Source organism: Camarhynchus parvulus, chromosome 7 (assembly GCF_901933205.1).
Source record: "Camarhynchus parvulus chromosome 7, STF_HiC, whole genome shotgun sequence".
Classification (NCBI taxonomy): domain Eukaryota; kingdom Metazoa; phylum Chordata; class Aves; order Passeriformes; family Thraupidae; genus Camarhynchus; species Camarhynchus parvulus.
The window spans coordinates 22,603,590-22,626,345 of NC_044577.1; the positions used below are offsets into that span (position 1 = coordinate 22,603,590).

The 22,756-nt window shown below is 65.1% G+C and overlaps 5 protein-coding genes across 7 annotated transcripts; 1 reads left to right on the top strand and 4 right to left on the bottom strand.

Moving 5' to 3' along the window:
* Positions 1–1,450: 1,450 nt before the first annotated feature.
* SLC11A1 (solute carrier family 11 member 1) lies at positions 1,451–7,459 on the bottom strand. Its single transcript, XM_030952391.1, has 15 exons — positions 7,291–7,459; positions 6,605–6,708; positions 5,781–5,903; positions 5,394–5,513; positions 4,548–4,654; positions 4,388–4,458; positions 4,227–4,294; positions 3,940–4,095; positions 3,644–3,802; positions 3,368–3,457; positions 3,072–3,191; positions 2,496–2,645; positions 2,342–2,415; positions 1,737–1,890; positions 1,451–1,657 (listed from the first exon to the last, which is right to left on the bottom strand). Exons 1-15 carry the CDS (start codon positions 7,307–7,309, stop codon positions 1,556–1,558), a joined length of 1,617 nt encoding a protein of 538 aa, XP_030808251.1. The 5' UTR covers positions 7,310–7,459; the 3' UTR covers positions 1,451–1,555.
* A 705-nt stretch (positions 7,460–8,164) lies between these two features.
* Positions 8,165–10,843, bottom strand: CATIP (ciliogenesis associated TTC17 interacting protein). 3 transcript variants are annotated; one of them, XM_030952565.1, is made up of 9 exons: positions 10,646–10,843; positions 10,200–10,412; positions 10,011–10,066; positions 9,611–9,697; positions 9,293–9,463; positions 8,987–9,111; positions 8,822–8,898; positions 8,633–8,721; positions 8,165–8,399 (listed from the first exon to the last, which is right to left on the bottom strand). In XM_030952565.1, exons 1-9 carry the CDS (start codon positions 10,719–10,721, stop codon positions 8,169–8,171), a joined length of 1,125 nt encoding a protein of 374 aa, XP_030808425.1. In that variant the 5' UTR covers positions 10,722–10,843; the 3' UTR covers positions 8,165–8,168. The 3 variants fall into 3 exon arrangements, with proteins under 3 accessions (XP_030808425.1, XP_030808424.1, XP_030808426.1); XM_030952564.1 differs by having other exon boundaries at positions 8,633–8,724; XM_030952566.1 differs by lacking the exon at positions 9,293–9,463 and having other exon boundaries at positions 8,633–8,724.
* A 115-nt stretch (positions 10,844–10,958) lies between these two features.
* On the bottom strand, positions 10,959–14,775 carry LOC115905905 (probable hydrolase PNKD). Its single transcript, XM_030952623.1, has 9 exons — positions 14,722–14,775; positions 13,651–13,766; positions 13,336–13,448; positions 13,044–13,102; positions 12,811–12,903; positions 12,435–12,598; positions 12,240–12,326; positions 12,016–12,131; positions 10,959–11,823 (listed from the first exon to the last, which is right to left on the bottom strand). Exons 1-9 carry the CDS (start codon positions 14,754–14,756, stop codon positions 11,650–11,652), a joined length of 957 nt encoding a protein of 318 aa, XP_030808483.1. The 5' UTR covers positions 14,757–14,775; the 3' UTR covers positions 10,959–11,649.
* Positions 14,776–15,025: 250 nt separating this feature from the next.
* Positions 15,026–21,143, top strand: TMBIM1 (transmembrane BAX inhibitor motif containing 1). The gene is made up of 12 exons (XM_030952624.1): positions 15,026–15,293; positions 18,333–18,577; positions 18,679–18,761; positions 18,831–18,895; positions 19,007–19,060; positions 19,175–19,225; positions 19,385–19,424; positions 19,560–19,597; positions 19,798–19,885; positions 19,998–20,093; positions 20,360–20,413; positions 20,486–21,143. Exons 2-12 carry the CDS (start codon positions 18,361–18,363, stop codon positions 20,627–20,629), a joined length of 930 nt encoding a protein of 309 aa, XP_030808484.1. The 5' UTR covers positions 15,026–15,293; positions 18,333–18,360; the 3' UTR covers positions 20,630–21,143.
* A 252-nt stretch (positions 21,144–21,395) lies between these two features.
* On the bottom strand, positions 21,396–22,696 carry LOC115905907. The gene is made up of 3 exons (XM_030952625.1): positions 22,564–22,696; positions 21,893–22,100; positions 21,396–21,721 (listed from the first exon to the last, which is right to left on the bottom strand). The coding sequence occupies exons 1-3, from the start codon at positions 22,589–22,591 to the stop codon at positions 21,562–21,564; spliced, it is 396 nt and encodes a 131-aa protein (XP_030808485.1). The 5' UTR covers positions 22,592–22,696; the 3' UTR covers positions 21,396–21,561.
* Positions 22,697–22,756: the final 60 nt, after the last annotated feature.

Consider the following 22,756-nt stretch of genomic DNA (forward strand, 5'->3'; position numbering starts at 1 on the left):
AAAAACATCAGGCTCCACTCAGTCGGGCACTCAGGGACCTTTCTGTGCCACCCCGCTGCTCCTAGACTGGGGTCCTGGATGCTTTCCCCTGTTCTTCAAGCCAGCCCTGGCCCTGGGAGCTGTGCCCCACCAAGAGCAGCCCCATGGCCAAGGGACCACAGAGATAGGTCTTGGAGTGGGACGCTTCTCCTGAGGGTTGGCTGGAGGCAGGTGTCCCTGGGCTGAGGGTGCTCCGGGTTGCAGATTCCAGCTGGAGAACAGCAAACCCCGCAGGCAGACCCCAGTCTGCCCAGCCTTCCACCCACTGAGGACCACCGCGCTGCCCCCCTACCCCTTGGTCCCCTTGGTGACCCCCCCAAGGCTTGTACCCCCGGGCAGGTGCACCCCGAGCCAGGAGCGTCTCCTGCTCCTCCTGCCGCGGCTCGGCTCGGGGGAGCCCCCGCCTTTCGGGGAGCCCCCGCCTTTCAGCGGGCCCCACAGCTCTGGCCCCTCCTTCAGGCCGGGCCGCCGCGGAGGCGGGGGAGGCACCGCCCCACCCCGTCCGCCATCGCCCTTTTAAGGAAGGGGACATTCTTCACATAAACAAGCGCGGCCCCCGGGAGCGGGGGGGGGGGTCCCTTCCCGGGGTGGGGGGCACGGGCTGGGGGGGTGCCCGACCCCAGAATTCCCCCTCCAGCAGCGGGTCGGGAAGGGGGTCGGGACGGGGGATTTTGGGGTGGGGGTCCTGGGGAGAGGGGGGAGCCTTGAAACGGCCAGGGAGCGTCTCGCAAGGGCGAACCGCGGCGGGGCCGAGCGCGCCGGGACCCCCGCCCGCCGTGCGGGACCCGGGCGGCTTCGCATCCGCATCCGGCGGTACCGGCGGGCGGGAAACGGGGCATCCGGGGCGGAGGGGGCACGGGGGGGGGCCCAGCGCCCCGCTCCCCCCGGGGGAATGCGAAAAGCTGGCGCCGAGCCCCCACGCGTTGGCAACCCCGGCCACTCCCCCGCCCGGGGCAAAGGGGCGGCCCCCGGGGTACGGGTGGGCCCGGGGGTTCCCGCCCCACACCGCGGCCGCGCAGCAGCAGCAGCGAGGCCGAGGCCGGGTTCCAAACGCGCCGTTTATCAGCCGTCCCCCGCCCCCCGAGTTTCGGAGCCCCCCGTGGGGATGGGGCCGGTCCCGGGCGGCGGGGGGTGGTTAGCGGTCCCCGCGGTAATTAGCGGTCCCCGGGTGATTAGCGGTCCCAGGGGCCGGCCGTTCCCGGCAGTAATGAGCAGAGGAAGTCTCCGACGCGGCTCATTCGCTGGAGCGTCTGTGCCAATGGAGGAGTGAATGTCCCGCTCTATCCCACTCCCCTCGCATCCAGCCAGCACCAGCACCCCGGAATTGGCGGGGGTTGGAGGTGGGAAGAAGCGCTGAGATCTCAGATCCTGGGGGGAGGTCTGCCTGTCTGTTAACCCTCTCCTTGCTGGGTGCATCTCTGACTAAAACGTGCCCGGACTCGGAGTGGCAGCAAATCCGTATCCAGGCGGCCGCGCCGGGCAGGGACGTGGGGATAACAAGCAGGGATGGGATCTGTCACCGTGTCTCTGTCGGGTCGAGGGTCAGACCGAAATTGAAGCGGCTGTGGTGGCCCCGGGCCAGGAACCGGGCTCCGTGTGCGATGCTGCATGTCCAGATCTGCAGGGACAAAGGGGACAGGTGGACGAGCACGCAGCAGGGCCACTGTCCCACCCCTGTCCCGCAGTGCCAGCCCTACCAGGTAGGCGACAAAAGCCACGTAGGCAGCCAGTAGCAGGCTCAGGGGAATGTGGTACTCCAGGCCATGCAGTGTTGGCAAAAAGTCCACCACGAAGTAAATGTTGATGGCGCAGACCAGCCCCGTTATGAGGGTCATCAGCACCTTCCCCGGGCTGCGAGCAGGGCAGTGGGCATCAGTGCCAGGGCAGGGCCCCCACCCTGTGCGCCACTGGACACAGAGGGCTGGGGGAACTGAGTTTGAACCAGACCCCAACTGGAACATCTCTGCACCCCACAGCTATATTTCACCCCGTGGTTGTGGCTCTAGGTGTGGATTTTGGCCACCTTCCAAATCCAGGGCTGGCAGTGCCAGGAGGATGCTGAGGGTCCAGGGGTGCCCAAGGAACCAGATGTGTCATTGGGAGGAGGATGATGAGGGTAGTGATGGGGTCTGTTCCGCTCTGGCTGCCCTGGGCAGGTGGGAATGAACATACCCCTCCAATGTCTGTACCCTAATTGCCCCATGGCAGGGTTTGGGGGGGCAGGATGGGCCAAAGGGAAGGTGCCTGCAGCCAGAGCTCCCTGCTCTGCCTCCTGTGTGCCTCCCCGTGCCCCAGCACTCACAGGCTGTTGCTGAAATCCCGCATGAGCGGGTGCAGGCTGGTGAAGGTGAGCACAGGCAGGACGGCAAAAGGCAGCTGAAAGGAGAGCGGGATGAGGACGTCATGCCTGCCAGGCCGGGGTGCTGGGGGCAGGTGATGCCCTCCCACCCCCTTACCAGGATGCTCTGCAGGACGTTGAGCAGGTCATTCATGCCTGTGAGGTGGCTGACGTCCTTGAAAGCGGCCACCAAGACCGTGGGCAGGATGGCAAAGGAGCGCGTGAGGAGCACCCGGGTGAAGCGGGACCAGCGGAGCTGCAGGAAGCCCTGGAACACGGCAGAGCCCGCGCCCTCGCTGTGCCTGTGTCCCCCCAAAACCCGGGCTGGGGGGAACATGGGCGGCATCTCCCCCTCCTTGGTGCCAGGGCGCTGAGCGGGCTCCTGCAGGGCTGCAGGGCCCCACTAGGTGTCAGCTCCGACTCGTTAACAGAGGATCTAATTAATTAGGGAAACATTGCGTGGGGCACCCACAGGGTGCAGTGGGTGGGCACTGTCTCCATTCACCTCCTGGGGAACAGGGACGCTGGTGCTAGCAAGCTGCCGCCCACCAGCTCCCTGCAGGAATGGTGGGCAATTCCAAACACTCCTGGGGGACTGTGCTGCCCATGGAACCCCTGTGCCCAGGGCTCACCTGTGATTTCCCTGCTCTCAGCCCCTCCCTTGGGGACCAGGGCCAGCATTCCTGTCTCTCACCTCCATGACGAACTGCCCTGCGTAAGTGCCGGTCATTGTGGAGCTCTGTCCTGCTGCCAGGATCCCGATGCCCCAGATGTACAGTGCCACCGCCCCGAAATAGCAGCCCAGGATGACACCCTGTGTAGGGACACTCCGGTGGGCACCCTAAAGTGTCCCCCACCCCAGGCATTCCCATCAGCTCCCGGATCTCTAGTGGGGTTATAACCGCCCCCAGCCCCAGGGCTCGATGGGGAGAGTGACATATCCCCCAAATGGGAATGGAAGCTCACTGGACACAGCCTGGTGGCACTCACCCCCTGGTAGATATCCACAGAGACTGTCTCGTTGTTGCTGGGGAAGATGCCGGCGTAGTGACTGATGCTGCTGTTGATGCACTTGTTGTGCTGTAAGGCATGGCAGGCACGAGGGTGACAGCCACCCAGCAGCCCCCACAGGCACAGGGGACCCCCACACATCACCTCTCAGGGAAGGAGAATGTGCAGTCCCCAGGGGATGCTGGTCCCACCCGTGTCCACATCTGGGCACAGCTGCCCTCTCCCCTCTCCCTGTGGCCATGAGGTGACACTCACCACGTCCTCGTTTCGCTGGTGGTAGAAAGCCTCGCCGAAGACAGCCATGACAAAGAGGTTGATGAGGAAGGAGACAAAGAGGGCCAGGCAGGACTCGGTCAGGAAATACATATTGGCCTCCTGCACTGCCTCCTTCTTGGAGCGGTCGATCACCCGTGTCTGGGCATGGCCAGTGGCATGGGTGACATGGGGTCATGTGAGCAACCCTGTCCCACAGCCAGGGCCATCTGGTCCCCACCAAGTGCACCCTGAGGCACCCTGGCAGAACAGTGCCTGTGGCAGTGCCTTGATCTCACCTTGACCAGGGAGGAGTGCAGGAAGATGTTATGGGGCATGATGATGGCGCCGATGATGCCCATGGCCTGCAGCAGCTCCTTTCGCCCGCAGCCCGGGCAGCTGGGCAGGAAAATGCCCTTCAGCACCTCCTCCTGCCTTGGCCTCACCACCACGTACTGGGAAGCAGTGAGAGGGGGCACTGTGAGCTGCCACCCCCCTAGCACAGGCTGGGAGCATGGGGACACCGTGTGGCGGGGTCCCTTGCCAGCCTTGCAGGAAAAGGGTTGTCCCCAGCTCCCCCCTTCACCTCATAGCCAAAGGTCAGGGCCATGATGGTGATGAGGAGGCCGAAGAAAGCCTCCAGTTTGCGGAGCCCTAGAGAGGTCAAGAGATGGGGTGGAACAGAGCAGGGGACACTGGTGCCACACGGGCAGTGACAGCACCCCCATCCCTCATCCTGGCACTCACCATACTTATCGAGGAAGAGGAAGAAGAGGGTGTCCACGATGGTGATAAGGACCCCAGCCCAGAGGGGGATGCTGCAGGATGGCCAGGGCTGGGATTAGATACACGGCCCTCTGTGGAGCAGGGCCAAGGGGATGCTGGGGGTGCCTGTGGGGAGGCTCACCGGCCAGCTGAGAGCAGGCTGAAGGCAATGGCTGTCCCAATCACCTCCTGCATGTCCGAGCCGATGATGGCAATCTCAATCATGAGCCAGAGCAGCACACGGGGCACCTGGAGGGGACAGAGGTGCCTGAACCCACAGCGGTGCCTGAGCCCACAGTGATGCCTAGCTCCGGGCAAGCTAGCACAGCTCCTGGGGGCAAATCCCTGTCTCCAGGCTGTAGCAGAGCAGCATGGGGACCCCGGCAGACCCCTCTCAGCTTCTTTCACAACACAGGATGAAAGGTGGGTGCTGAATCCAAGCCTGTTCCCCCCTCCTCATCCCTGCCCCAGTGAGAGCTGAGGATAGGATCTGTCTGTCTAGATAGGGGGGTTTGGGGGAGATGGGGCAGAGGGATGCATCCAACCCTCCTTTTGGGGACCAGCCAGCGTCTCCTTGCTCATTCCCCCAATCAAGATTTTGACACTTAGACCCTCAACTTTCCCCTCCTCTGTCATGTGATCCCTCCTCTGGAGCTCCCTCCACTTTCTGCCCCAACACGCTCAGGCTTTCCCGCGTCTTTCCCGCGTCTCAGCTTCGCGTTGCGGCCCCACGCCTGGGCTGACTCCCGCGGGGACGCTCTCGTGTGTCCCCAGGTCGCACCGGGACACTGAGGGAGCTGCTTACCCCCTCTCACCCTGGGCCCTGCACTGCAGGGGTGTGGGGGCTAGGCGGGGGCTTGGGGGGCTTTGGGGAGCCCCTGAGAGAGGCAGATCTCTCACAACATCTTCCTGCTCCTCTCCAGCCCTGCAAGGCCTGTCACCAGCCCAAGCACAGGGTCCCAGCCTGTCACTCCCCGTGGCTGCTCACCTTGGGGTAATAGAGGTAGCAAATCTCGCCCAGGTCCTTCCCGGTCACCACGCCCAGACGGATGGCGAGGCGCTGGCACAGCAGCCCCAGGACGGTGGCCCACAGCAGCACCCACAGCAGCTGGGGGGCAGGAGGCAGGCAGCAGGGACTGGGTGTGCTGGGCAGGACCCCGGTTCAGCCAGGGTTGCAGGGAAGAGAGGGGGTGCAGGTGCTCTCCCAGCCCAGTCAGAGGGGCGCCCCCCGGCACCCCTGGGTGTCCTCCCCCTGTGCCGAGGCCCCCGTGCCCTTCCTGCTCCCGGGCTGCGGCTGCCAGCTGCCAGGGGCGGCCGTTGGCGCTGGAGAGGTTACGAAACCCCCGCCTGCTTCCTGAGCCCGGGGCCGGCTCACCTTGAATCCCGCCAGTGCCCCGCCCTGCAGGTCTGACTCCACGTTGCCTGGGTCCAAGTAGGCGATGCTCATGAGGAAGCCGGGACCGGTGAAAGCCCAGAGTTTCCTGAAGCTGAACCCGGGCTGGGACAAGGCAGCAGGTCAGAGCCAGGAGCTCTGTTCAAAGCCAGGGTCTCCGGATTGCACATCCAGCCCCCTTGGCCCGGCGCTGCCCGCACGGATGTGTTCAGCACACGGAGCTCATTTTCCTGACAGCTTTGGAGAGGGAATGCTGCCCCCAGCCTCTCCCTGTCAGCAGCAGTGCTGGAGGGGCAGTGAGCCCCCTCTGACCCATTGGACAGCGGTTTGCAGGGGGTCCCAGGGCTGTCAGGCACTATTAATTGCATCCCGTGGGATTCCACTGCTGTCCTCTGCTTTTGCTAGTCCTCCTGACTAGGGAATAGTTCCTTCCCCTTCTCTGTTCCACTGCCCCGAGACCAGACAAGGATGGGGGAGCTGGTGGGGTGCAAGCAGCCTTGGGGAGCCCCACTGGGCTCATCCTGGGTGGCCCAGGAGTGGTGTGTGAACAGTGGGGTGATCCTTGTGGCTGGGTAGCACCTTGCCTTGTTGTCTCAATTTCTCCATCTGGAAAACTCTAAGCATGGAAATACTCAGCCTAGGGCTGTGACTTGCCTGAGGTGGGTGTGGGGAGCTGGGGGCACGTCCCCAGAGCATGACCAAGACACGTATTCCCCACTGCAGTGGCCCTTTGCCTCCCCAGCTCCAGCTCCCTGCAGCACTGTCCCGTTCCCCTGCCCTCCCTGAGAGAGCCGTGCAGCACCTACCCCGCTGCCCTTGGGGATGCTGATGAGCTCATCCAGGGAGGTCTGGTCCCGGGTGCCAGGGCGCTCTGCGGGCACGGGGCCCCTGTTCAGGGACCTGGTGAGGCCTGAGGGGGACAAGGAAGAGGAAGGGAGGTGGCAGCCTGCCAGGGGGACAAGGACACTGGTGGGCTGGCAGCCCTGGTACCAGCTTCCTTCAGTCCTGCCTGACCCTGTCTGATGAACCCCATGAGGGAAAAGCACCAGTTTTCCAGGGGGGGCATGAGGATGGCTATTTGGGATCTACCAAAAGCTACCCAAAGGGATCAGATGCCATCTCCAGCTCAGGTGTCCCTTAAACCCCTGGTATGAGCCCCATCTTCAGCAGTCCAAGAGCCAAGTGCATTTCTGGGCAGCAGGGACAGGAGGGGACTCCAGCTCCTGCTGCTGGATGGGCATAGAGTGAGGACAAGAAGCTGGTACTGGTCCTAATCCCCTCTTTGCAGCCCACCTGCATCCTGGGAATTGGTGGAATCACATTGCCAGGCTTGAGGGAACAGAGGATGGGGCAGGTGGGGAATCCAGGACAGGCTGGGGGGGATGGTGCCCACTGAAAGATGGAGCACAGCCAGGGGTCCCAGGGTGGAGGGAAGGGGGTCTAGGGGATGAAAGGAGGCACAAGGGGGCCCAAGAAGTGTTGTGAGGCTCACCTGGTTCCAGTGATGCCATGGGTGGACCCGATCCAGCCACAGTGCTGAGGCTTCCTGGTTTCAGCTCTGAGCGCAGTGCCCGCTGCCCTGCCTTTAAAGGACCCCCCGCAGTTGTGTCATCCCTCCCCCTCCTCAGGAGGACAGGAGGAGGATAGGAGAAGGAAGTGCTCCTTCCCTACCCTTATGAGCACACACAGTCTCGGTTCCCCCCCTCCTCCCGTGCCAGGAGGCCCCTTCCCTCCCCTCCCTTCCCCTCCCCTTTGCCTCACACACGTGCAAACACGAGGCTCCCTCACCGCGGTGTGGGAGCACGTCTGTGTGTCACTGTCCGTCACATGCCAAAGGCTCTGCCGGGGTGACTGTGGGGACAGTGTCCCACAGGGCGAGAAGGGAGGGCTGGCCCCACGGGAGTAGGGGAAATGCCATACAAGTGGGAGTGAGGAGGAAGCAGGCACGTGTTGCACAAGGAGATCAAAATGCAGCCTTGGCTGCTGGGGAAGCACCCAGCCAGGCGGGCTCTGGGGCACAGGGTGCTCACATCACACCAAGGATGGAGTGCCAGCGTTGCGGTGTCAAGCTGTGCCAACAAAAGCAGGTACCCTTCTGCCAGCCAGGCTGCGTCCCACAGGGAGGTGGGCAAGGGGTGTCCCCCAGGAACACGTGGGGTGCTGGCAGGTGCAGGGGTGTGAGCCCGGCCCTGCTCCACAGTGTGTCCCAGGCACCCCCACCCCCTAAGCGAGGGCTGGAGCAGCTGGGAGAGGGACAGGGTCCCACCAGAAGGCATGGTGGGGCTCCAGCACACAGCTCAGCTCCACCTGCCCTCCCTGAGCCTCAGTTTCTCCAAAGCAAACAAGACTGGGCAGGCAGTGCTGGCTGCTTTATTTGCTGTTAGCTGGAGGGGGGCCAGCTGAGGAGCTGGGGAGGGGGTTGGCAGCACCAGTGGAGGCAAAGGGGCTCCCAATGGGCCTCTGGTGGGCGAAGAATTCCGTGGCAAAGGCGATGGTGTCGTGTGGCTGCTGGTGGAGCAATGCCTGGAGGAAGTCAGACAGCAGTGCCCGCACCTCGGGGTGCTGCTGGAGGTAGGCAGCATGGGAGAGTTGCAGCTCCTCCTGCAGTGGGGTGGACAGAATGGGTGGGGTGGGCACGAACACACATTTCCCCCCTGGGCACTGTGCCAGGGTGAGGGGGACAGGAGCCCGGGTCCTTTCCCACACTTGGGAGGGTGTGAGGAAGGATGGTGGTCCCCTGCCCCCTCTGTGTGCCTCCTGGGCACACCAGGGGACACCCTGCTGGAGACTGGCACAGCCCCAGGTCCCCTTGTCCCCATGTTCACCCATCTTACCTTCCTGTCCAGGAAATAGGAGTAGAGCTCCATGTCCTCCTCCCAGTCCAGGGGTTCTTTGGGGAAGGGGAGCTGGGGCTCAAACCTACCTGCCGGCAGAAAGGCAGGGAAGGGTGTTGCCCCTGGACTGCCAGACAGCGGGGAGGGGCTGCCTGTGCTGGGGGAGCACCAGCCTCCCCTGCTCAGTACCTGACTTGCTGAGGATGGACTCATCCCGGAGAACCATCAGCACCGGGGAGCCAATCTGCATCAGCTGGGCCAGATGCCTGAGAGGGAAAGCAGAGCCCTTGACCTTCCCAGCGTGGGTCCCTCGAGCCTGGCAGGGCTGGGTGCCCCTGGGAGCGCTGCCCTTACCCGCTGGGCAGGAAGCTGCCGTGCCACACGCTGGGGGCGCCTGTGCTGGCGCGCACGGCTCGGCGGATCACGAACACCTCGGTCTCTGCCGAGCCCACCGCCTGCCGCTGGATGCCCAGGGCAGACTGGGGGCGGTACAGCCAGCGCTCAGCCTTGGCTCAGTCACCCCTGCCCCCAGCTGCCATCCCCACGTGTCCCCCATGCTGTCCGCCACATTCTGCCCATTCCCACTTCCCGCATCCCACCCTGGTGTCCCAGCCTGACCCAGACCCGCCCATCCCACAGGCCCTCCCGCTGGCGGCTCACATAGCTGAAGGTGCAGAGGTCGCCCTCGCTGTTGATGGCTGGGAAGACGAGGCCGGGGGGCATTGTGTGCCGGCGGGCCAGCACCCGCAGCAGCAGGAGGCTGGCGCCCTCCAGCAGCCGCGCCCGCAGCCTGGCCCGGCCGTACGAGAAGCTGTGGCACTGTGGCTCTGCCTGCAGAGAGACCTGCCTGCCTCATGGGACAGCCACAGATGCTGTCCTGCATCCCCAGGGACAGCCACCCCCCGAGCTGGGCAGCCCCGGTGACACAGGCCAGCTGTGCTGCCCCCTCCCAGGATGTCACCCTGCCCTCAGCCTCACCCCTCCCTCCTGCAGGGTTCTGGTCACCGTCATCCCGTGCTCGTGGCTCACAATGTGGGTCCTCTTCTCGGTGGGGTGGGGTGTGAGCTGCGGGAGGGGTGGGAGGCACGGGGTGGAGGGCAGAGCCCGCCCCTCCTCTGAGGGGGCGACCCCGGCCCCGCTGTCAGTCGGGTACCACAGCAGATGCATTGTGGGAAACTCCCCACCCCAGCTGCCACCCAGAGGGGATGGGGACCAGGCTGGTGCGGCAGAGCTGGAGTCTAAGCATGACAAGGGACACCAGGCTACCCACAGCAGCCTTGCAGGGGGCACAGCCCCCAGGAGGGCACCACTGCAGGGCACACCCCAGGGCAGCGGGTAGGACACAGGGAAGGGGACATGCCACCGCCATATCAGTCACCTCCAGGCACTCCTGCTGCTCCTGCTCCAGGGTCTCCAGCTGCCAGGTCACATAGGCTGGCAGAGCAAAGCCATGCTCAGCCGATCCCGTTGGATGGCACTGTCCCCATTCCCAGCCCTGGGGGCTGGTGGATGGGGATGTTCCAGCCCTGGGGAGGAAGGAACCCCCCAAAGGCCACCCCTGGCTCACCTTTGAGGCTGCTGGAGGCAGGCACACCATTCTGCTTGCCTCGGAACCTGGTTTGCACCAGGACGCAGCTCTGCACCGGCGCACCTTCCTGCTGGTAGGGTGCCCACTGGGCTGCCATCCACCACTGGCCCTGTGCCTTGTCCCTTGGTGAGGCCCCCAGGGCCACCACTGCCAGCGTCTCAGCAAACAGGCACCGCTCCAGCTCCTTCAGCCCTGCACAGAGGGACAGTGGTGACCCCAGCACAGAGGGACAGTGACCGCGAGGAGATGGTCACTCTGGTCACTCCGGTCACTCCCTCCCGAAGGGACTGTCGCCCCTGCCCAGTGCCCCTCCCTGTCTCCATCCCCCCCGCAGGCTGGGCCGAGCCCCTCGCCATTTACCCCCCACTCTCAATCCCTCACTCTCCCGGCGTGGCAGGACGAGGGGGCCTGCAGGAGGCACGCACCGATGAGGCTCAGGAACTCGGCAGCAGTGTCCGCCACGCTCGGGCAGTCCCGCGGGCGCTCGGGAGGGGGCTCCATGCCTCGCCTGGGGCTCCTGCTGCCGGGGTCTCAGTGAGGGGGCGGCGGGGCTCCCCCGAGCCGCGGTACCGCCCCACGCGTGACGCTGGGGGGCAGTGACACCCACCTCGCCTCCGCAGCCCCCAGCCCCGGTCGGTCCCCCCGGTCCCCGCCCTGCCGGACCCACCCGGTGCCCCCGACGCGTCTCCGTCACCCCGGCAACGCCCTGGCTCCTCCCCTTAAAGGGGCCGCGCCCCGCCGCGGGGTTTAGCGCCGGGGGGTCCTCACGGAGGGGAGACAAAAGGACGAACAGGTGTAAAATTGATCCAGTCTTTTATTTGGGGCGTGGGGGTGATTGTGGCTCCGATCCCCAGCGAAGCAGCACGCCCCACAGCCCAGCAGTGCGACCCTCTGGCCCCGTCCCAGCGTGTGTGTGCGTGTGTGTGCGTACAGGGGGGGCTCCGGCGTCAAGGATGGGAGCCCCGTGCCTGGAGGTAGTACTGCCGGCCCGCCTCCCCTTGCTGGCTCCATCCCAGCCCCCACAAAGGAGATTCACAACACTGGGGGCTTAAGGGGAGGGGACTGAGAGGTGGTAGTGGTGGAGGGGAAATTGGAGACTCCCAGAAAAACGGGGGAGTGGGGGGAAATTGTAGGAGAAGCCCTTGGTGCCATTCCTATAGCCCCAGCAGTGAAGTGGGGGGCTACAGACCCCCCGAGAGGGGATTGAGGTGCTTCTATGTGACAGCTGGTGACCCCCAAGGTGGAGGGAGCAAAGGCAAGGATCACTTATGGGGTGCCCACTCAAGGGGGTGTCCACTCTTCCCCCTCCCCCAGCTCTGCACCCCAGGAGGGAGATTCACAGCCAAACAAACCACACAGTCTTGGGGCCCCTGTACCCAGCCATCACCCTGCCCTGTGGAAAGGGCGGGCCCAGGCAGGGGGGGCACATCTAGGTGGCTTGGTAGAGGTCCTTGCGCCTCCGCACCTCCTTGAGGACACGGGCACGGAAGGCGTCGGGATCCTCCCCCGCGGCCTGCCACAGTCCCAGCGCCTCCTGCAGCTCGGGCCGGTGGGTCCGCAGGAAGGGGTTGTAGGTCTGCTCCTCCCCCAGCGTGGAGGGGCACTGTGGGGGCAGCAGCTCAGCTCCCCTGCTGGAGGCAGCACCCCCGGCAGGGAGCTGGGAACGCCCCCAGAGCCCCCTGCCCCTATGGCACCCCCCATGCCAAGAGGGTGTTGGGGTGCAGCATCCCTGCCAAGGGAACCCCGTGAGGGGTTGGGGTGGTGGGTGCTGCCCCCAGGGACCCTCATGCCTCACCGTGCTCCTCTTCTCCTGGCGTTGCTGCACCGCCCACTGCAGCTTCTGCTCCAGCGCGGCATTGTCCAGCTCCAGGAGGCTGGCGAAGGTCAGGCACTCCAGTGCGTATTCGTGGCCTGTGGATGCCAACATGCAGCCCTTAGCATCACCCCCACCCGGCTCTCCCCCTTGGCAGTGGGACTAGGGGACAGCAGCAGCTCTGCCCTGCTGCTGGGGACACTCACCTGGCCAAAGCAGCGTGTCCTCGCCCAAGCTCACAGCCACGTCCAGGGAGGCCAGCATGGTCTCAGGGGAGCCCTCAAACGGCCTGCCTGCACCCCCACACAACTGCCTGTCATGGGGGGGTCTGGGGGGAACCCCTAAGCCATGCCAGGATGGGATAAACCCCCAACCCCCTGTCTGGGGTCAGGTGCACTCACCACAGCCAGCGAGGAAAAGGAGGTCTCCAGAGAAGAGGCAGGGGGGGCTGCCGAAGGGGCCCCCATCCAGCACATAGACCATGTGGCCCACAGTGTGGCCAGGAGTGGCGAGTGCCTCGAAGGTCAGGCAGCCCACGGCCACCTTCTCCCTGTCTGCAAGTGGGCTGTGCCGGGAACAGGGGGCACCGTCAGGGTGCTCCCCTAGCCCCAGCACCTCCCCTGGCAACCCTTCCCACACAGCGGTGTCAGGAGCGTGCCAGGTCTCTGTCCATCGTGGAACTGGGGGGATGGACTGCTGGGTGAGTGCTGCAGACAGTGGTGGTTGGGAATGAGGCCCCCCACATTTACAGGGGTGCTAAGGGGGTGCAGGACTTACTTGGTGAGCCGTGGGATGGCATCGAGAGCGCTGCCATACACCCTGCAGGAGCTGTGCTTCTGGCAGAGCGCCTCGTTCCCTCCGCTGTGGTCCCTGCAGACAGGGAGGTCAGAGACCCCAAATGTACCCCCTCACACTCCCCCCACTAAATGGGGCAGGGCTGGGGGTCACCTCAGGTGGGGCTGCCTTCACAGCAGCTACCAAGCCTTCCAGAGCCTCCTCTTGCCCCTTACCAGTGTTTGTGTGTGCAGAATATGGCTTCCAGCATCACCCCCTCTTCTTCGATGGCAGCCTGGGGAAGAAATGTGGACAGAGAGATAAGGGGGGACAGAGAACCCGAGTACCAGTTTCCTCCCTAAACCCTATCTCTCCCAGCTGCCCTGTCACTATCCAGTCTTGCCTTGGGCACTAAGGGCTGCAGATTAGGGGCAAATTTGCTCCTCTCTAACCCCAAATACAGAGACATGGCACCCCCTCACCTGGAGACAGCCAAACACCCCGTCAGAGTGGTTGTGGGGCTCTCACCTGTACAGCCAGGGGGTCAGAGGGGTCGATGACGGCCGCTTGGCTGGAGCCAGTGTCGATGACCAGGTAGCTGTAGTTGTTGGAGAGTACGGGAATGGGCAGGATTTTCACCCCTGGTGGGGAAGAGACACAATCAGGGCATGATCCCCCCCAGCTGGAAAAGGGGGAGTCCAGGTCAAACTCCCCACATGTTACATCAAATCCTTAGTTAAACATGCCTCGGGCAGTTCGGGGATGGCAGCCCCTGCCCAGCCCAAAGCGCCGGCGCTGGGGGCACTGCAGGGCCGAGGTGTGGGAGAGGCTGCCAGGACTCACCAGGGAAGCAGTAGGGCTGGGGCACGGAGTGGCCGTGCGGGTACCGCTCCCGCGCCTTCTTCACCTGCCGCTGGTAGAACAGGTAGCCCAGGCGTGTGCGGGCGTACAGGCTGTACCTAGGGAGGGCAGACACCCCTAGGCATTAAACCCTAGTTCCCCTAAGGAGCCTACTTGGGAAGGGGAATACTGCCGGAGCTGTGACTCCCACAGGGAACACATACAGGGCCACTTTCACATTCGGGGGGACTACAGGTGTTGTGTGTGTACCCCACACCCCAGATGTGTAGTGAGGGCAGGATTGGTTCCTCGAGAAGGCATCCTCCAGCTCCTTTGAGCAGCAAGGACTGGGGGGGATCATTGCTGCGGGGTGCTCACCAGGAGGGGCTGGAGCTGGATGTTCCTCCCCATGCTCCGGGAGGGGGACGTGCCCAAGCCTGCCATGGTCCGGGGAATTAGGAGAGAATGGGCCGAGGAAAAGGGAGGCAAGAAATGCCCCCGTGCATGTGGGGGTGCAAAAGACTTAACGCTCGGAGGGACCTCCCCGTTTGTACAGCAGCAATTTGGCACGGGACGGGGAATGGTGCAATGACGGGCATGTAAAGACCCGGGTTGAAAAGCCCATTCCCGGCCGAGGGCACCCCTGGATGGCACACCGGGAGCGATCCCTGCAGTAGCGGTGGGAGCCCGAAACCGGGGAGCAGGGGCTCTTGCCAGCACCGGGTAGCCTGACCACGGCCGGGGCATCGGGGCAGGTCAGCGGTGACATCCGAGAGAAGGCGCCCCGCACGGAGGGTGACCGGCACCGCGCGGGGGGAGCCGGTGGCCGATCCCCGGCCCGGCGGCCGGGCTGACACCGCCCGCCCCCACGCCCCCGGCCGGAGCGGGCTGAGCTCCAGCTCGGTCTCTCCGGGCCGGCGCGGCCGGAGGTTCCTCCCCGGGCGGCTCCGCAGAAGCAGGGAGGCGGTGGGCCCTCCCTCCCGGCGGCAGCACAAAGGCGGGCGGTGGCGGCTGCCTCCCTGCGGGGGTCTCGCAGCGGCCCCCGCCCGCTCGCTCGCTCTCTCGCTCACTCACCCCAGGCGGAACAGCAGCGGGGCGGCGAAGGCCATGAGCGCGGCGGCGGCGCGGCGGGCGCGGCGGAGGAGGCGCAGGCAGGCGGCCCCGAGCCCGCGCGCCCCGGCCGCTGCCGCCGCCGCCGCCGCCCCGCCGGGCCCCGCGGCCATGCCGCCAACCGGCGTCACGCGCCCGCCGCGCCGCGCCCCTGCCGGCCCCGCCGCGGCACCGGGAGCGGGGGGGCACACGCTCGGCACAGCGCTCGCGTCACCCCCCGAGAGGAGGGGATTCCCCCCGCCACCGCGAGGGTGTCCCCCCGCTGACGTCATTGCGTGAGGAAGGGGGTCCCTGAGTGACGTCAGAGGCGGCGGGAGAGAAATCCCGGGGGGACGGGCGAGGGCAGCGGGGTCCGGCCCCGGGAGCAACAGGCGGGAGGGACAGCGCGCCCCGCCGCCGGTCCCGGCTGCCCCGGGTGCAGAGCGCGGAGCCGCCGCGGGGGGCGCGGTGGGCGGTGGCTGCCCCCGCCCCGTCCGACCCGTCCCGGCTCGTCCCGTCCGGCGGCGGCCGCAGCCCGGCGGAGCAGCGCGCAGCAGGTAGGGTGGCCCGCCCCGCTCCGCGACCCCCGCCGTTCCCGAGCCCCGCCCGCGACCCCCGGCGGTCCCCCTCGTTCTCTCGACTCCACTCCGCCCGCTTCGTCCCCTCACCCCTCTGACCCTGCGCCCTCCGGTGCCACAGCCGGCGACGGGCTGTCCCAGCGCTCTCCCGAGCGTCCCGGAGGCCGACGAGGACTGGGGGGGTGGGCGGCCGGTCGCTTAACAGCGGGGACGCGCTGCGACAGCCGTCTCCCCTGTCACCGGAGTGGGTGGGGGCACGTCGGGTTGGGGTCCGGCGGCGGGAGGAGAGGGGACGGAGCGCGGTCCCGCGGGGAGGGACGCGGGGGGACGGGACCCCTACGCGCGGGGTCCCTCTGTAGCGCTGGCGCTGTTTTCCGGACCCCACGCGATGGCGTGGCAGGGGATTGGGGCGTGGTGCGGGGTGGTTCGTGGGAGGGCAGCGACGCTTGTGTTGTGGACGGTGTCCTCACGGACGTGAGTGTCCTCACGGACCCCGTGGGGTGTCTCGGGAGGGGTGGGCGCAGGTTTGTGCTCGGCAAGGTGTGGGGGTGACACCATGGGGGTGCGTGGGGACCAGCACTGGTAGTTGGGGGTGCCGGGGCTGGGGCACAGGAGGACGCCTCTGTCCCATGTCTGTGCCCCCGGGAGAGAGCTTGCAGAGGGGCAGGGGTGTGGGAGAGGTGATGCCGAACCCCAGCAAGCTTGTGTTGTGTGTGAGCAGTGTGGGCCAGCAGGGACATCCTGCCCGGGGTGGGCCGTGCTGACCCTCTTATGTCAACTGAGCACAACTGGCCTGGCCTGGGCCAAGCCGGGAAAAGTTGTGCTGTGCTGTTGGATTGTGCTGTACTGAGCCGTGCTGTGCTGCAGGAGGCAGCTGTGCCCTGTTGTACTGTACCAGGCTGTGCCATGCCATGCCAGGCTGTGCCACTCTGCTGTGCCATACTAGGCTGTGTTGTACCAACCCGTGCTGTACTGGTGGGAGCTTCCAAGTTCTTCAAGAGTGAGGTGCTTTCTCAGGCAGCCTGAATGAGGGGTGCTCTGTCCCGTGCCCCAAACCATGATCCCCTCCTAAGGTGGGTGTGTTTCCCCCAGGAACCTGTGGAGCTTGTGGCAGGGGCCCGCGCCTGGCAGGAGTGCCACGGTGGATGGTGGGGACAGAACCTTTTGCTACCCATGAGATTGTGGAAGGGATGATGGTTGGCTGTGCCCCATGTGCCTGCTATATGTGCCTTATCTGTGCTGAGTCATGGTGCCAGTGCACAGTAGCACCCTGTCCCCAGGGACCGTGCCATGCCGCTGAGCTGGCCCCGGGTTGCCATCTACCATCCAGCTGGTGACCTGAGTTTCGGGACCATGCAGTGCCATGGACCTAGGACGGTTCGGCTGCCTGCTTCCCTGGGTGTGGCAGCTGCTGGGACCCGTCAGGCTGGTTCCTTCCCTGTGCCCAAGGCTACCCCAATGCGGTGGAAACAGGAGGGGCTGGAGCAGTCCCGAGGGGCTGTAGCAATCCCAAGGTGCTGGTCACGGGCACAGGGTTGGACCCTGCTGATCTGGTGCCAGCCAAACACACCGTGCTTTCCCCAGAGACCTGGGCTCCCGCCTGGGGACTCTGGTCCCCCCGTAACTTGAGTGTCAGTCACAGAGGCTTTCTTAGGGTCAAGGTCCTATTTTGGGCCCTTCCCTGGCCCCAGAGCTGAGGTGGTACCAGGGGTCCCCTGTGCTTTCTGGGAAACCAGTGTGGAGAAAGTGAACTTCCTGTCCGCATGGTCACTGCCACGCTGGTTATTTATTTTTGGTGCTGTCGTCATCGCGATGAGGAAGGGCAGTGTGACTGTGGCAGCTCTGCCGTGGCTGGCACAGCTGGGTGACAGGAGGGATGGAGGGACAGACACGGAACTGCTCTCCCAGCATGGCTGGCATGGGTGTGCCCCGGGCTGTGGGAAGCACTGGCGTCACACAGGAGGAAGGGCCCAATCCCCTCCTAGCCTGGGCCTGGTTAGCATCAGATCCTCGTTCCTTCCCTGGGATAGTCCCAAGATCACATCACCGCTGCGGGCAGGAGGGTGGTGGGGGGTCCTGGCACCTCCTGGGGTCTGGGGTGCCAGTGCTGAGGGGGTGGGAGGTGGGTAAAGGCCTGGCACTCTCTGCTGGCAGCGCTGTTGTTTTCCTGGCCTTGGAGATCCTGCTTTCCTTCTCCTCCTCCTGCTGGGACCAAGCCCAGCTGGCCTTGAGCCCGGGCTGCCTGCTCACAGCTGCTGGGGGCTCTGTGAGGGGGCCTGGTGTGGCCGAGGAGGGGAGCTCAGCCCCAGCGGGGTCCCAACTCCGCTCCCAGAGGAAGAGTCCATCTCCTGTAGAGGTGATGTGGGTGTCACATCCCCTTCTAAGGGGACTCCAGAGTTCAGGAGCCCCTGTGTGACGCATGCGGCTGTTGGGTGGGGGACACCCCTGAAATGGGAGTGGCAGTGAGATCTGCGTGGCTGTGATGAGGATCAGAGCCTGTGTTTCCATCCCAGGCAGTTGGCAGGGTGATGCCATTTGTCGTCAGTGTGGTGCTACCAGGAGCCACAGACCAGCCAGGGGTGTTGCTCCTTCTTCCCTGGCAATCTCAGGGCAGGCTTCAAAGAGCAGAGAGGTCAGGTCCCTTCTGGAAAGCTCATGGCCAGAGGGGTCAGATCCTTGTGGAAAGGTCACGGCCAGAGAGGTCAGGTCCCTTCTGGAAAGGTCACGGCCCCGGCGCAGCCTGAGTCAGCGCGTGGCGGTGCCCTGCCCGAGGCTGGCCACTGACGCGGTGCTGGGGACTCAGGGCACAGGAATGCGGGTGGCCCCAGCCAAGGGACATCCCTGGTCTCTTATTGACCTGCTGGCATTGAGGCCACCTTGCCCTTACTCATTAGGAGCCACTATTAAAGTGGGAGGGGGAGGTTTTGTGGCTACCCCTGCCCCTGCGGCTCCACTCACCAGGAGCAGGTCCTGCCCAGGTGAGCTGTGCTGAAGCCCCGCGCCTTCTGTCCCCTGCAGGTGCCCGTGGGAGGTGCAGGGAGCCGGCATGTCACATCCCAGCGCACCCCCGCTCTACGATGACAAGAACCCCCTCTACCCCCCGCCCCCCGGCGGGTACCCCCAGCCCCCCCCCTATGCCGGGGGGTACCCGCAGCCTGGGGGGTACCCTGCGGGGGCGGGGTACCCGCAGCCAGGGGGGTACCCAGCGTCAGGGGGGTACCCGCATCCCGGCATGGCCATGCCCTCCATGCCTATGCGGTTCGGTAAGTGGGGCACCTTGGTTTATTTGGGGGAGGGCACTAGAAACAGGGGTGCTCTGAGGGGCTGCATGGCTGACCCTGGTGCTGGGGGGTGTCCCCCACAGGTGACAACGGCCTTGGGGATGGCTCTGCCTTCCAAACAGTTGACTGGGATGATAGGAAAGTCCGGCACGCCTTCATCCGCAAGGTGAGTCCCGAGGGACTGGGGCCCCTGTCAGGGTGGGGGGCCAAGTGCTGACCCCCCTGTCTCTTGCAGGTCTATGCCATCATCTCCCTGCAGCTCCTGGTGACGGTGGGAATCATCTCTGTGTTCACCTTTGTGTGAGTAGAGGGTTCCTCCTGAAAAAGAGGAGCTTGCGTTCCTCGGGGGTGTTCAGAGGGGACAGTAGCTGCTGTCCCCTCTCCCTCACACTTGTCCCTCCTGTCCCACAGCCACCCTGTCCGCTCCTTTGTCCAGAGGAATGCTGCCGTCTACTACGCCTCATAGTGAGTAGGGGCTCTGCTGGCCCGTGTCCCCCCAGCTCGTGCCCCCACCGCCCCAGCCTCCCAGGCTGATCCTGTGGGGGCTGTGGGGCTCACACCTGCTGTCTCTCCTTGCAGTGCTGTGTTCCTGGTGACCTACCTGGTGCTGGCCTGCTGCCAGGGTCCCCGGTGAGCCCCTAGGGCCCCCAGGGTGGGTGTGTGGGTGTGGGGGGTGTCTCCAGAGCATCAAGATAGGTTCCTGCCTGGGGCTGCCTCTGGGTGGTGGGGGCCAAGGGGACATGATATGGTTGCTGTCACTAGCTTACCTCTCTCCTCTTTCATCCTCAGGAGACGCTTCCCCTGGAATATTATCCTGCTGAGCATCTTTGTGAGTGGGCTGGGACTGGCAGGGGGTCCTGGTGGTGCCCCCATGGCACCCCAGCTTCCCCTGGGTGTGCTGGGAGGGATAGGAGGGCATGTGGGCAGGTGGGCAGCCTAGTGAGCTCACCCTTCTCTCCCACAGACGCTGGCCATGGGGCTGATGACAGGCACGATTGCCAGGTATGCCCTGGGGACCCTGTGGTTATAGAATCTGGGGTCCCTCCTGTCCCCCACTATGCTGCCAGCTCAGCTGAGAGGCTGCCAGGAGCCAGGGGATGCTCCAGTCCCTTGGGCTCAGGGCTTGGGGCTGTGAGGGAGGGTCTCCAACACCCCTGTAGCAGGAGGATACTGAAGTGGGAGGTGACTTTCTTTGTCTGTAGCATGTACAACACGAAAGCTGTCCTGATTGCCATGCTCATCACCGCCATTGTGGCCATCGTTGTGACCATCTTCTGCTTCCAGACCAAGGCAAGGAGCAGGATGCACCCTGCCCTGCTCTCCATGGGCCAGGCGTGGGGAGCTGGTCAGTGGGGACGCCCTGGGCTCTCCTGTGACATTTGTGTGTCCCCCTTCATATCAGGTTGATTTTACATCGTGTCCGGGGCTGTTCTGCGTGCTGGGCATCGTGGTCATGGTGACTGGGATCATCACTGCCATCGTCCTCTCCTTCAAATACGTGAGTGGGAAGGAGAGAGGGGCTGTGGGGAGCCCTGGGCGTTCCCGGTTGGCTGTCCCCAGGGCTGGGGCCGGCAGGGGGTTTGGGTGGTCCCTTTGCAGGAGGCAGGGTGTGGTCCCAGCCGTGGAAGGCAGCCTGCCTGCAGGGAGAGGGTGTGTCAGCATCGGCAGCAGCTCCTCCGGAGCCGGAGCGGGCAGGACGTGCCCTGCCTCGCCTGCTGCCTGCCCGCAGCCCCGCTCACCCTGCTGTGCTCCCTTCCCCTGCAGGTGCCCTGGCTCCACATGCTGTACGCGGCCATCGGGGCCATCGCCTTCACACTGGTGAGCTGGAGCGGGCACTGGGGAGGGAGGAATTCCCCCTGGCTCCTTGCCTGACACCCTCTGTCCCTGCAGTTCCTTGCCTATGACACCCAACTCGTGCTGGGAAACCGGAAGAACACGCTGAGCCCCGAGGAGTATGTCTATGGTGCCCTCACCATCTACACTGACATCATCTACATCTTCACCTTCATCCTGCAGATGGTGGGCCGGGATTAGCCCTGGAACCCCTCCTGTCCTTCTCCAGCTGCCCCCACCCCTCCTCTGATCTCTGTGCAGGATAGTCTGCTTACTGTGACTCTTAATGCTTTGGCATTCCTACCTGTAGGCTGCTAAGGAAAGGGCTTCCCTTGATCATCCCCCGACAAGCTCTGAGGGCAGTGGGGGGGACTGGCTGCCAGTGTTGAGGCAGTTTAGCCCAGCTCTGGCACCGCTTACGGAGGCTGTGCCAATGGCATTGGGCTGGCAGCGGAGTGTCACAGCCCTGCCTGGGCACAGCGAGCTGGCAGCGGCTGCTGGGGTCATGTTGGGATTTTTTGGCAGAGAACAGTTGGTGTCATTCACTCTGTGCCTTAAATGTGGCTCTGGCCATGCCCCCTCCCCGGGCTGTGGCTGTGCCCGGTGTGGGCAGGGGGCAGCTGGGACCTCTGTGGCAGAGCTCACATTGCAGAGGCCCTGCAGCCACGGATGTGGGCAAAGTTGCACTTGCTAAATAAAACACTTCAGTTTTCCAGACAGTCCCAGTCTTACTTGTGTGGCAACTCCCTCAAAAAACCTGTGGGCAGACTCAGTGGGGGCTGTGGCCTGGTGCAGCACAAACACTGATTTGGGATAGGAAAACCAAGGTCACGCTGCTCCAAGGCTGGCCTCCCTCCCCTGCCTGTAGCCCCTGCTGTTGTGAGCAGAAGCCCAGCTGCAGAACAGCTGGGGCCCCACTGCTGAGGCAGGCAGAGCCTGGGGCTCAGCATTGAGGGAGCAACCACAGTGGCACCGAGCTGTTTCACTTTATTTGTTCCTATTCAGCTCCACAACCACTTCATGGTCTGGACAGGCAGGGCAGATGCCACTGTCATGTGTTCCACGGGGCTGGTGTCACCTTGGCCAGTCCCCCCAGGGTGCTGCAGTGACAGCCTGGCACGGGGGCAGCTTGGCTATGCCCCCCTGACCATCCTGTTGTATCGCTCCGTCTCGTACTCGCCCTGGTTGGCTTCCATCATTGCTCGGCGGACTTTGAGCTGCTCGAGGCGGTTTTTGTCCACTTGCCGCTTGGTCAGGAGGAAGAGGATGATGCCGGAAGGCAACCCAATGGCCCTGCAGGACAGCCAGCAGTCAAGGAGATGGAGAGAGTGGGTGGGGAAGCAAGGGTGCTGTGCCACACTGGGGATGCATGGACAACGCCCTGTTCAGCGCTACAGACCCCCAAGCCCCCTGTTCCACCCCGGTCCTCCCAGTGCCGGCCTCTCCCACCAGTGAGCCACTCACCAGGCCACCCCCACTGGCTTCATCGGGTTCTTGCCCTTCTTGCGTGTGGGGATGTACTCCACGCCCTCGGGGAGCCCCCCACTCCTGACTGGCTCCTGACCAGCCCCTTGTCCCGCGGGCCGGGGGCAGCTCTGCCCAAAGAGCCGTGTGCCCCGGGCATCTGGCCGCCCCCAGGCCTTGGCTGGAGCTCTTGCTGCCACCAGCAGTCCTGCGGGGAGAGAAGCATTAGGGAGGGGCAGCCATGGGGTAGAGTGTAGGGGGCCCAGCCCGGGCTGCCTGCAGCTCCTGTCCCTGCCCTTATCCCTGTCCTTATGCCAGCCGTTATCCCTGCCCTTATCCCTGTCCTTATTCCAGCCGTTATCCCTGCCCTCTTCCCTGTCCATCCCCATTCCCGTCCCCCTGCCATAGGCCCTGCCCTTCCGCCAGGGGGCGCTCGAAGGCGGGCCCTGCGCCGGGGGCGTGATCAACACGACTGGGGCGTGGCCAAGCGCAGCGGGGGCGTGGCCCCACGCCCTCTCCTCGGCGGGGCGGGGCGAGGGTGCGTCCGTGTCGGGACGCTTGTGCCGAAAGCCGCGGAGCGGTGCCGTGAGGGAGGTGGCGGAACGGTCCCGGTCCCCCCGCCCCGGCGTTGCCCCCTGCTCCTGCCCACCCGCTCGCCCGCCCGCCGTTACCCCGCAATCCGCCTCGCGCCACCGCCATGGTGCCGGTGTGCCCCAGCGGCTCCGCTGCATGCCGGGAGCTGCAGTCTCGCCGCTCGGGGACTTTCGGCGGGCGGTGCCGCACGGTGTGTGCTCAGGAAACTACATCTCCCAGAGTGCGCCGCGCAGGGCGGGGCCGGCCCGCGCTGCCGGCGGAAAGGGCGGG